Source organism: Pelodiscus sinensis, chromosome 1 (genome assembly GCF_049634645.1).
Source record: "Pelodiscus sinensis isolate JC-2024 chromosome 1, ASM4963464v1, whole genome shotgun sequence".
In the NCBI taxonomy this organism is placed as follows: Eukaryota; Metazoa; Chordata; order Testudines; family Trionychidae; genus Pelodiscus; species Pelodiscus sinensis.
Genome location: NC_134711.1, coordinates 333,583,983 through 333,596,308, shown reverse-complemented (window position 1 = coordinate 333,596,308; position 12,326 = coordinate 333,583,983). Strand labels below are relative to the sequence as shown.

The 12,326-nt window shown below is 47.6% G+C and overlaps 1 protein-coding gene across 1 annotated transcript; it reads right to left on the bottom strand.

The window, feature by feature from the left end:
- Positions 1–7,355: 7,355 nt before the first annotated feature.
- LOC142818332 (olfactory receptor 52L1-like) lies at positions 7,356–8,297 on the bottom strand. Its single transcript, XM_075897392.1, has 2 exons — positions 8,145–8,297; positions 7,356–7,988 (listed from the first exon to the last, which is right to left on the bottom strand). Exons 1-2 carry the CDS (start codon positions 8,295–8,297, stop codon positions 7,356–7,358), a joined length of 786 nt encoding a protein of 261 aa, XP_075753507.1.
- Positions 8,298–12,326: the final 4,029 nt, after the last annotated feature.

The window sequence follows — 12,326 nt, the reverse complement described above, 5'->3', positions numbered from 1 at the left end:
ATATTGGCATAGAGAGTACACTTATTAAGTTTGGAGATGATACCAAGCTGGGTGGGGTTGCAAGTGATTTGAAGGAAACATTCAAAATTCAAAAAGATCTGGACAAACTAGAGAAATGGTCTGAGTAAACAGGATGAAGTTTAATAAAGACAAATGCAAAGTGCTCCACTTAGGAAGGAACAATCCATTTCACACATACAGAATGGGAAGCGACTGTCTAGGAAGGAGAACAGCAGAAAGGGATCTAGGGGTTACAGCGGACCACAAGCTAAATATGAGTCAACAGAGTGACACTATTGCAAAAAAACAAACATGATTCTAGGATGCATTAACAGGAGTGTTATGAGCAAGAAGTTATTCTTCCACTCTGCACTGATTAGGCCTCAGTTGGAGTATTATGTCCAGTTCTGGGCACCGCATTTCAAGAAAGATGTGGAGAAATTGGAGAAGTCCAGAGAAGAGCAACGAGAATGATTAAAAGTCCAGAGTGCATGAGCTATGAAGGACGACTGAAGGAATTGGGCTTGTTTAGTTTGCAAAAGAGCAGATTGAGAGGGGACATGAGAGCAGTTTTCTGGTATCTAAAAAGGTGTCACAAGGAGGAGGGAGAAAATTTTTTCTCCTTGGCCTCTGAGGATAGAACAAGAAGGAATTGGCCTAAGTTGCAGCAAGGGAGGCTCAGGTTGGAGTTAAGGAAAAACTTCCTACCTGTCAGGGTTGTTAAACACTGGAATAAATTGCCTAGGGAGTTTGTGGAATCTCCCTCTCTGGAGATATTTAAGAGCTGGTTGGATAGACACCTGTCAAGGAGGGTCTTGATCCTCTGTGAGGACCCGTTGACCTCTCGAAGACCCTTCCAGTTCTTATGATCTATGATTCTATGAATAGCCACAAGAGCAGAACAGGAATGTGGACACTTCATTGCCTCATTGTTCCTTAATGAAAGAAAAACCAGGATTGAGATTTCATGCTGTACAGAGTTCCCCAGTTACTTGGTAGTTCAAAATGTGAGAATGGGAAAAAAACACAAATCTTTGACAAGTGCTTGGAGAAACTTGCTTACTAGAATACACTTCAGGGAACACTCCTGTCTGTCACTGGAAAGAATGTCCAAAGCAAAGACACCTTTCATATACCCATGTGATGTTCAAGGATTGTATTTTAAACATGCAGAGCACTATTGCAACCACTGTAACATGCTTTGTTCAACATCTTTATTAATGACCTAGATGAAGGGATGGATTACACCCTCAGCAAGTTCATAGATGACACTAAGCTGGGGGGAGAGGTAGATACGCTGGAGGGCAGGGATAGGGTCCAAAGTGACCTAGACAAAGTGGAGAATTGGACCAAAAGAAACGTGGTGAGATTCAACTAGGATAAATGCAGAGTCCTGCACTTGGGGCGGAAGAATTCCAAGCGTTGTTACAGGCTGAGGACTGACTGGCTAAGAAGCAGTTCAGTAGAAAAGGACCTGGGGGTTACAGAGGATGAGAAGCTGGAGATGAGTCAATAGGGCGCCCTTGTAGCCAAAAAGGCTAAGGGAATATTAGTTTCTATTAGGAGGAGCATTTTCAGCAGATCCAGAGAAGTGATTATTCCCCTTTATTCAGCATTGGTGAGGCCACATCTGGAGTATTGCATCCAACTCGGGGGCCCCACTATGGAAAAGATGTGGACGCATTGGAGAGGGTCCAGTGGAGGGCAACCAAAATGATGAGGGGGCTGGAGCACATGATGTACGAGGAAAGGCTGAGGCAGTTGTGTTTGTTTAGTCTGCAGAAGAGAAGAGTGAGGGGGGATTTGGTAGAATCCTTCAACTTCCTAAAGTGGGGTCCCAAAGAGGAGGGACAGATGCTGTTCTCAGTGGTGACTTATGGCAGGACAAGGAGCAATGGTCTCAAGTCACGATGGGGAAAATCTAGGTTGGATATCAGGAAAAACTACTTTACTAAGAGGGTAGGGATGCACTGGGCTGGGTTCCCTAGGGAGATGGTGGAATCTCCATCCCTAGAGGTGTTATGCTCCACCTTGACCAAGCCCTGGCTAGGCTGATCGTATTGGGGCTGGTCCTGCTTTGCACAGGGAGCTGGACTTGGTGACTCCTGAGCTCTCTTCCAACCCTACGCTTCTATCAATCAGTGACTGCTGAGAATATCAATAAAGGGTGAATTAATCAGAGACAGGGCTACTTGCAGCCCAAGATTGAGGATCCTCCACTGTAAGGCACAGAACCAGTCCCAGAGAGCACGTCTATGCCCCACACCCACTAACAAGAAGCCATAAAGGCAATTTCCTCCACCACTCCAGGTCACCTGTACCACCACCAGCGACTCTCGGGGTACATCTGGACTACATCCCTTTTTTGGAAAAGGGATGTAAGTTAGATGTATCAAAATTGCTAATGAAGCAGGGATTTAAATATCTCGTGCTTCATTAGCATAAACATGGCTGCCGTTTCTTTTCGGCTTGAAGCTTTGTCGGACAAAAGCAGCAGTCTAGAGGCTGATTGTTCACTAAAGAAAGCCTTTTCCAATAGATCCCTTATGCCTTGTAAAATGAGGTATACAGGATCTACCGGAAAAGGCTTTCTTTAGTGAACGATCAGCCTCTAGACTGCCGCTTTTCTCCGACAAAGCTCCATGCTGAAAAAAAGTGGCGGCCATTTTATGCTAATGAAGTGCAGGGTATTTAAATCCCCGCTTCATTATCAATTTCGACCTGCCTAATCTGCATCCCTCTGCCGGCAGAGGGGTGCTGTCTAGACACACCCTCCTTGTGCAGATAAGTGGTTACAAAAACCATTCTCACCAGACAAAATGGTTCTTCTGATCCCAAAGCACCAACCACAGAATCTTACCAAAAACATGCTGTAGCCAAACCTTTACAATCTAAAACCTAAAGCATTGTGTTAAGAAAGAAAGAAAGAAAGAAAGAAAGAAAGAAAGAAAGAAAGAAAGAAAGAAAGAAAGAAAGAAAGAAAGAAAGAAAGAAAGAAACTGAAAATTGTTGACGGAATCTGTTACACACACAAGCTGCAAAGTTCTTGACACAGGCTTGTAGCAGGGATGCAATAAACAGCTGGCTTAAGTCATGGCTCTGGAACGGCTGGGATGGGTTACAGAACTTCGTACAGGGCTGTAATGAAAGTTCATGTTTGGTTGTTTCAGGGAACCAGGCAGATTCATCGGACTTCTCCCTCCCCCCTCCCAAGGCTCCCACTATCCAACGGATAACTACCCTGACAGGAAACGCGCCCTGCACAGATTTGGTAGAGCAGCGGCCAAGTGGACTGAAACCGGCCTACGTGACAGATCTCAGAAAGCCGCTGTCAATGGGCAGTGGGCAACGACTGTGTCTAATGTTAGCTCAGCGGGTCAGCGTGGGTCATGTGGCCTCACAGAGACTGGGGGGACAATACGCAGGGCTGGAATATTGGTGCAGAAAGGGCCCGGCTGGCTCAGGAAGGACGGGCCGGGGAAAAGGGAGGAGGTTTTCCCTTCTATATTAAACACACAGGTGCTTGCTCTGTGGCTGAGATATAACTAGGACACAGCCTTGCTGAGAGCCGCTGGCGACCCAAACAAGACAGGGAAGGCAGAGAAGGATCCACTACATCCCTGGAGCCGGGAGAAAATGGGTCTGGCCCACGTTGGTCAAGTGAGAAGCCTCCATCTCTGTGTTTAACAGTGAGAGCCCTGAGGTGCCAGAGGAGAAGGGGCAGTCTCTGTGCATTTCACACAGCCGGCTCCTCCGCTCTGTGTTTATGTCTCACTCCAAGGGCTGGTCGCACCCCTGTGAGTTCAGGCTGCCTGAGGCTCCAGGGCCGTTCTCTCTCAGGGTGACCTGAGCAAACTATGGGCCAGGGGCTCAGAATGGCACTTTGTACAGCTCATCCAGGAATGCCTGTCACCCCGAAGAGTCCCTGGTGCCCCTGACACGCAGCCACCTCAGGGCTGGAGGTGTCACCGGGGGTGGGCCAGGCTGCAGAGGAGAGAGGGGAGCTCCTCAGCAAGAGATTCTTACCTGGGAGTCCTGAGATGGACGCGTCTTCCTCAGGCAGGCGTGTGCCCCTCCCCTCAGCCCGGCATCTGCAGCAGCTTCCTCTGCTGAGAGCCGAGGCAGGGTGGGCGCTGGTTATAGCACGGATCCGGACAGCCCGGTGGGGTTTCCTCAGACACTGGGGAGAAGTGGGACCTGAATGTAAACCAGTTGGAGACCAGCCTGTCTGTGCCCCTGGGCTACTTACCCAGCTGTAGGCACAACGAGTAATTAAGGGACCGTCCCAAGGGAGAGATCTCTTGGGCTCTGGGCTGAGTCGTGGAGTAATTGTCTGCTCTGAGCATTTGTGTGTTTTTAAGTGTTACCCATTAAGATAAAATAGCAATGTGTTACTTGTAGCTCTTCCTGGGGTGTAAGTGCCAAGAAGGAGCGTTCTTCCTTCGACCTCCTGCTGTGTAGACAGTGCCAAAACCCGAACTAAGCTATTTTGACTTAACCTACACAATTGACCTAGCTCAAGTTGCCTAACTTAATTCGACCTCCGCTCTACTGTGTAGCTATCCCCTGAGAGATCCAACAAACTCACCATCTAAGACATGGGACTTGCACCAACAGTGGCTCTCCCTGGGTGATGACACAGGCAGGCTCACAAATTCCTGAGGCAGCAACTCCATCTGCACTGCAGGGCCTTTTCTCCTTCCTCGTCCAAAGTCCTTTGTCCCCCAGAGCTTCTTTTGGGTGCTGAGTTGTCGGGGGTGCAGATAAGTGATGACGTTGCAGGAGAAAAATCCAATAACTCCAATTGTGTCTAAGGGGGGACTGTGGAGGAAATCAAAACTCTCTAAAAGAAAACTGCTGTAAGGGTTAAAAGTTTTCCAGGCCTCTCTCCCTGTAACAGAGAGAAATCAAATTAACTCTAATCAAGACCCTTACAATGCCTCCTATCTCAACTTCATGGAGACTCCTAGTCTGTCACAAGTTGTCATGTAAACCCTTATCTTTGTCACAGTTTGCCTTGTAGACTCCTCACTCAGGTTCTCATGTGCCTTTGTACTGTAAAACTGACTCCTGGCACTTCTTGTGTGAACAGAAACCTCTCAGAGTACTTCTGCTGAATAGTGATAGAAATGTAGCCGTGTTAGTCTGGGGTAGCTGAAGCAAAATGCAGGACAATGTAGCACTTTAAAGACTAACAAGATGGTTTATTAGGTGATGAGCTTTCGTGGGCCAGACCCACTTCCTCAGATCAAATAGTGGAAGAAAATAGTCACAACCATGTATACCAAAGGATACAATTTAAAAAAATGAACACATATGAAAAGGACAAATCACATTTCAGAACAGGAGGGGGATACAGGGGGGGGGGGGAAGGAAGGTAAGTGTCTGTGAATTGATGATATTAGAGGTGGGGAGAGTGGGATGTTTGTGAGTTAATGGTATTAGAGGTGATAATTGGGGAAGCTATCTTGGTAATGGGTAAGATAGTTCGAGTGTTTGTTCATTCCTTTTTGGAGAGTGTCGAATTTTAACATGAATGACAGTTCAGAGGATTCCCTTTCAAGTGCAGATGTAAAAGGTCTTTGTGACTATTTTCTTCCACTATTTGATCTGAGGAAGTGGGTCTGGCCCACAAAAGCTCATCATCTAATAAACCATCTTGTTAGTCTTTAAAGTGCTACATTGTCCTGTATTTTACTTCTGCTGAGACTTTGATGTTAAAGAAAACAATCAACAACAAATCTGTCTGAACATACTGTATAAAGAATCCCTGAAACTGTCTCTCAGGGCTGCTGCTGCTCTCACTCTGGTAGCTGTCAGCCTGCATAATAAAGTTTTCCTTCTAGATTTCTCTCCTGCCTCACTACTTTGTCCTCCAGCCTCAGATCCTTCTGGGGACTCTGTACCCCAGGGGAGTGAGATTTCCCCAACAATGTCACTCCCCATCTTCTACCGTCTGTGCCAGCTGGCTGGAAATTCTGTTCTTGAGGCAGAAGGGTTCCACCCTCTTTGGCCAAACCTTCTCCATTTTCTCCAAGCTCCCTCTGAGGCGGCTTCCTTCCGTCTTCCCTGCATGACGCTGGTACTGTCCAGCAATGGTGTTGTCCTACCTTCTTGGCTGATTGGAGTGTTCCCAGGCTCACGGAAGAGATTTACTCACTACCAGCTGGGGCGGTCACATGACTTCCTAAGACCAAGCACAGCTAAGAATTAAGACCAAAAACCTTTTTACATATGATTTGATTTGCCCAGTTTTTGAGAGGTCCCAGCATTGGAAACACCCTTGATCGCTTCCTTCACATATTTAAACCACAAAACATTCTGCATGTCTCATGTCTAACTTTACACACCAGAATGATACACACAGCAAAATAAGATACAGAGATCCAGCGGATTATGGCATGAAGATTGATAAATTACCTGAAGCAAAGCACCTTTGAGCTGTGTATATTTGGGCACATCTAGACTACATGGCTCCGTAGACGGAGCCATGTAGATTAGGGTGGTAGGCAAAGGGGAAATGAAGCAGCAATTTAAATAATCGCCGCTTCATTTAAATTAAAATGGCTGCCACACTGTGCTGATCAGCTGTTTGGCGGCACAGCACCGTAGTCTGGACGCACCGTGGTCGACATCAAGGGCATTTCTCAACCTCCTCATTATGCTTCAGTAACTTGCTCAGAGAAAGATCTCCTACTCAGGTCTCTGAGCTGGCTTCTTTGTCTGGTTGCTAGGAAGGGTCACCAGCTCCTTGGCTTTGAACAGGGCAGTCTCACTGAGAAGGGGACCTGACTTTGCCCTTTGACTTTGGGTCATGAACCCAAAACTGTCCCATTCCTCTGGGGCTATCCAGGCAGACAGGTTCCTGGCCAGGCTGAATAAGCTCCTGTCCCAGCCCTGGAGCAGAGGGAGTCCAGCTGCAGCAGGGATGGAGGTGGGTAAGATCCAGCCAGTAACAGGAGGAGGGGAGTAGAACAGAAATGGTCAAGGGTTTGGTGATAGTGGAGGAAGGGGCAGAACTGGCTAGAACACAAGGGACTAGGTGGGGCAGAGGAGGGCCCTTGGGGAAAGAATCAGGCCAGGACACAGGACCTGGGGGAATAGGTGGGTGGGGGAAGAACCCAGAGCACCAGCTGCCAACAATGAGAAAGGTGGTTACCCTGTGAGTTACAGAGCCGTACACAGACTGATTCCTCAACTGGTCACCTCACCTGGCACAGTAAGGTCAGGAAAGTATGCAGCATCGGTCTGACTGCAAAGGACGTGATTCGGAGAAGGGGGCCCAGCACTGTATTATCAGCCAGTGAAGGAAGGAGCTTGGCCTGAGATCCAGTGCCCTAGGAGAAAACTTTAGACTAGTTATGGGCAATGAGCCTGAGCAGCCGGCCCCGTATTTGTTTGGTCTTCACCCCATAGATGATGGGGTTTAGCATGGGGGGCAGCAGGAGGTATGTGTTGCCAAATAGAACATTGACATGCAGGGGAAAATTCTGTCCAAAACGGGACATGAGGGACGAGATGGCACTTGGGATGTAAAAGATTATGATGGCGCAGAGGTGGGAGCCACAAGTCCAAAAAGTCTTGAGTCGGGCCTCCTTTGTGGGGAGTCTGAAGATGGCCCTGAGGATCTGCATGTAGGAAATGGCAATAAATACCACATCCAGACCCAACACACAGAACAGCACAAAAAGCCCGTAGTAACTACTGGCGTAGGTATTGCCACAGGCCAGCTGTACCACAGCGATGTGCACACAGTACGGCGCATTGATGCTGACGGTCCTGCAATATGGCCATCGCCTCGCCAGGAAGGGATAGGGCAGTGTCTCCATGCTACTGCGCAGCACCACGGCCAGGATAACCTTGGCCACCAAAGGATTTGTCAGGATGGCAGAATATCTTAAAGGATGGCAGATGGCCACATAACGATCCAAAGCCATGGCTGCCAATATCCCGGACTCAATCGCTGTGAAGCAGTGAATGAAGAACATCTGGGTGAGACAGGCACAGAAATCGATCTCCCTGGAATTGAACCAGAAGATGCTCAGCATTTTGGGCACGGTGGATGTAGCCAGAACCAGGTCAGTGATGGCCAACATACAGAGGAAATAGTACATGGGCTCATGGAGGCTCGGCTCATTCTTCACAATGAACAGGATGGTGAGGTTCCCCAAGACGGCTATGGCATAGATGGCAGAGAAGGGGATGGAGAGCCAGACATAGGCTGCCTCCATACCAGGAATGCCCAGCAGGATGAAGGTGGAGGGGTTGGTGAAGTCGGTGGTATTGGAATGTGCCATGGAGTGGAGGAGAAAGTGTCCAATCCCAAGGCAGAACGTTTTTTCCTGCATCTACCGTATGTTCCCCTGATTTCCTTTATATGCCCAGGCTCTAGGGGGATGGTGACAGTACCTGGAAGGAGAGACGATGTTAACAGGATACCTCGCATCTCTGGAAATTCTTGTCATGGGTGAAGTACATTCCCTGCTCCTTGCCCAGAGAAAAGACATTTTCATTATTCAGAGAAACGAATCATTATCTACCGATACTACTAAGGAGAATTCCGTATTTTATGAGTCAATATTTCCTATACAGAATCGTGTGGAAAAATGTAATAGGTGCTAGTGGGGAACAGGACTGTGGATACATGTTTTCCTCATCGCCCCTTACTGAAACGAAAACCAGAATAGAGATTCATGTTGTACGGATTCCCTATTCACCTGGTTGCTCAAAGTACGAGAACGGGGGAAAAATTAAAATCTTTAACAGGACAAGTGCCATAGAAAACCTCCCAACTCCTAGACTCATACTTTAAGGTCAGAAGGGACCATTATGATCATCTAGTCTGACTCCCTGCACAGCGCAGGCCACAGAATCTCACCCACCCCTCCTAGAATAATCCTCTCACTGATATCTCAGATATTGAAGCCTTCAAATACTTTGAAGACCCCAAGATGCAGAGAATCCTCCAGCTGTGATCTGCGCCCCATGCTACAGAGGAAGGCGAAAAACCTCCAGGGCTTCTGCCAATTTATCCCGGAGGAAAATTCCTTCCCGACCCCAAATATGGCGATCAGCTAAACCCTGAGCATGTGGGCAAGACTCATCAGCCAGACACCCAGAAAGTTCTCTATAGTAACTCCTATCATCCCTCCATTGACCTATTTCCCAACTAGAAGACACCTCAGGGGAAAGTCCTGCCCATCACTAATAGCAACTCCATTGAAACAGTGCCCAAAGCAAATAAAAGCTTCAGATACCTGTGATGTTATTGGATTGTAATTGGAACAGGAAGAGGATTATTTCAGCCATAAACTTGCATAAAGCATGCCAAGTGAGATGTCTATAAAAAACTAATGCTTTTCTGGTTATGGTTGTACTCTGTGTTTGTACATATTTTTGTAACTATATATACCTCCAGACCAGTGGCACCGCTATGGGCACCCACATGGCCCTACAATATACCAACATTTTTATGGCTGACCTAGAACAATGCTTCCTCAGCTCCGATCTACTCACACCCCTTCTCTACCTATGCTGCATTGATGACATCTTCATCATCTGGACCCATGAGAATGAGACCTGGAAGAATTCCGACATCTTTTGCGGAAGAGCAGACACGCTTTTTCAGATGCACTGTCCTCTTCATACCATGAGGAAGAAGGGCTCATCTGAAAGAGGGTTTTTTCAGAAATTTGGCCCAGTGTAGATGAGCCAAATTTTGGAAAAGCCTCTTCCCACAAAACTATCAGAAAAAGGTACTCAAATTGTGGAGCGTACCCTTTTCCAATAAAAATCGGCAGTCCAGACGTAGCCACAGTGAATACCAGGGAACATGGGAGAGGTTCAGAAGCTAAAATAGGAAACATGAGGATTACCTGTTGTGATCCCTCCCTCTGGGGCATCTGGTATTGGCCACTGTGAGCAGACAAGACACTGGGCTACATGGACTGTTGGCTGTTCTTATATTCTTAACAAAGGTAACACTATGTAGACAACTTGGATGTCTTCAAGTTACAGGGGCCTGATGAAATGCATCTGAGAACATTCAAGGAACTGACTGAGGAGATATCTAAGGGTATGTCTACACTACAACCCTAGTTCGAACTAGGGTGGTTAATGTAGTCATACGAACTTGCAAATGAAGCTCGGGATTTGAATTTCCACGTTCCTCCTTCCACGAGGACTAACGATAGTTCGGAATAGGAAGCCTAGTCTGAACTATCTAGTTCGTGCCGCGTTTAGCCGTGGGCACGGAGTCCGTACTAGCGGACATTTAAAAATGGCAGCACCTGGCAACATGCAAATGAAGCCCGGGAAATTCAAATCCCGGGCTTTATTTGCAAGTTCGTATGACTACATTAACTACCCTCGTTCGAACTAGGGTGGTAGTGTAGACATACCCTAAGTCGCTAGGTATTATCATTGAAAATCATGGCAGATGTTAGAGAGTCCAGAAAACTGGAACATGTCATGTTGAGTGCCCATCTATAAAAAGGGAATTAAAGACAAATCAGGGATTTGCAGACGAATTAGCTGAACTTCTGCACCAGGAAAGGTAACAGAGGAAATATTTAGGAATCCATTTGCAAACACTGAGAAATTACTTACCAGCCTGAAAGCTTTTGTTTGACAGGGTAACAAGCCTTGTGGGTGGGGAAAAATGGAAGACATGTGATTCTATAGCTCACTGCCTCGGTAATTTCCACTCTGTTTCTTCTCATGAAGAGGGGTTTACCCACGAAAGATAAATCTGTTAGTTTGTACAGGTCAGGAAACAGCCACCCACCCTCCACTACCTAACACCAGAGCCCTGACATGCCGGAGGGGGAGGGGCAGTCTCTGAGCATTCACACACAGCCGGCTCCTCCGCTCTGTGCTCACGTCTCACTCCAAGGGGCGGTCGCACCCCCGGGAGTTCAGGCTGCCTGAGGCTCCAGGGCCGTTCTCTCTCAGGGTGACCCGAGCTAACTATGAGACAGGGGCTCAAAATGACACCTTGTACGGCTCATCCAGGAACACCTGTCACACCAAAGGATCGCCGGTGCCTCTGACATGCAGCCACTTCAGAGCTGGAGGTGTCACCGTGGACGGGACGGGCTGCAGAGAAGAGAGGGGAGCTCTTCAGCGAGAGATTGTTACCTGGGAGTCCTGAGAGGGACGCATCTTCCTCAGGCAGGCGTGTGCTCCACCCCTCAGTCCGGCATCTGCAGCAGCTTCCTCTGCTGAGAGCTGAGGCAGGGTGGGCGCTGGTTATAACATGGCTCTGGGCAGCCCAGTGGGGTTTGCTCAGCCACTGAGGAGAAGTGGGACCTGAATGTAAACCAGCTGGAGACCAGCCTGTCTGTGCCCCTGGGCTATTTACCCAGCTGTAGGCACAAGGAGTAATTAAGGGACCTTCCCAAGGGAGAAGAGATCTCTTGGGCTCTGGAATAATTGTCTGCTCTGTGAATTTGTGTATTTTTAAGAATTTTACTCATTAAGGAAAAAATAGCAATGAGTAACGTGCAGCTCTCCCGAGGGTCTGATTCCCTCTAAGTGCCAAGAAGGGATGGGTAGATGATAGACACAGATCTAGAGACAGAAAACTGACAGGAGACCCAACACTTCCTCCAGGCACATGGGGCTCTCGTTAAGATGTCACACAACAGTAATGCTCATCAGTAACACCCATAATCCTGTGCAGCCCCTTGCCTTGAAGGCTCTTAAGAATCCCTGGTAATGTCAGTATGTCAGTATGAACATCGCCCCATTCTACAGATAGAAAAACTGAGGCACAGCAGTATGTGAATTAACCAACTGTAGCAAAAAATGTAGATTTTCATATTGGTTAGTATTGGTTTTAAGACTATAAGCAAGATGCATCATGATTTCATATGTAATGACTTGCTTATACGTTCTGTAGCTACTATTTCTCTCTCTGTTTCTCATGATTAGATAATACAAAAGGAAAAACTATGCAGCACTTTAAAGACTAACAAAATGGTTCATTAGGTGATGAGCTTTCGTGGGCCAGACCCACTTCCTCAGATCAAATAGTGGAAGATATTGGCACGACCATATATACCTTGCCAATGTAGACACAGCCAGTGTGTTGCCTTTTCCCCTGAAAAAGATTCTTATAAGCAGAACAGCAGATCACCAAGAGAAAAAGTGGCTGGACCACAGAGAGAATCCAGGATCCCTGCCTTCCCGGCCATGCCCAGGCTCTGCCACTGCTGGCCAGAGGGAAATGGACTCCCGCTCCCGCGGGGATTGGTGTTTGGGCAGGAGGCAGGGGAAAGGCTGGATGAGGGACCATCTGAGGTTTACAGAACTGGCTGGGCTTT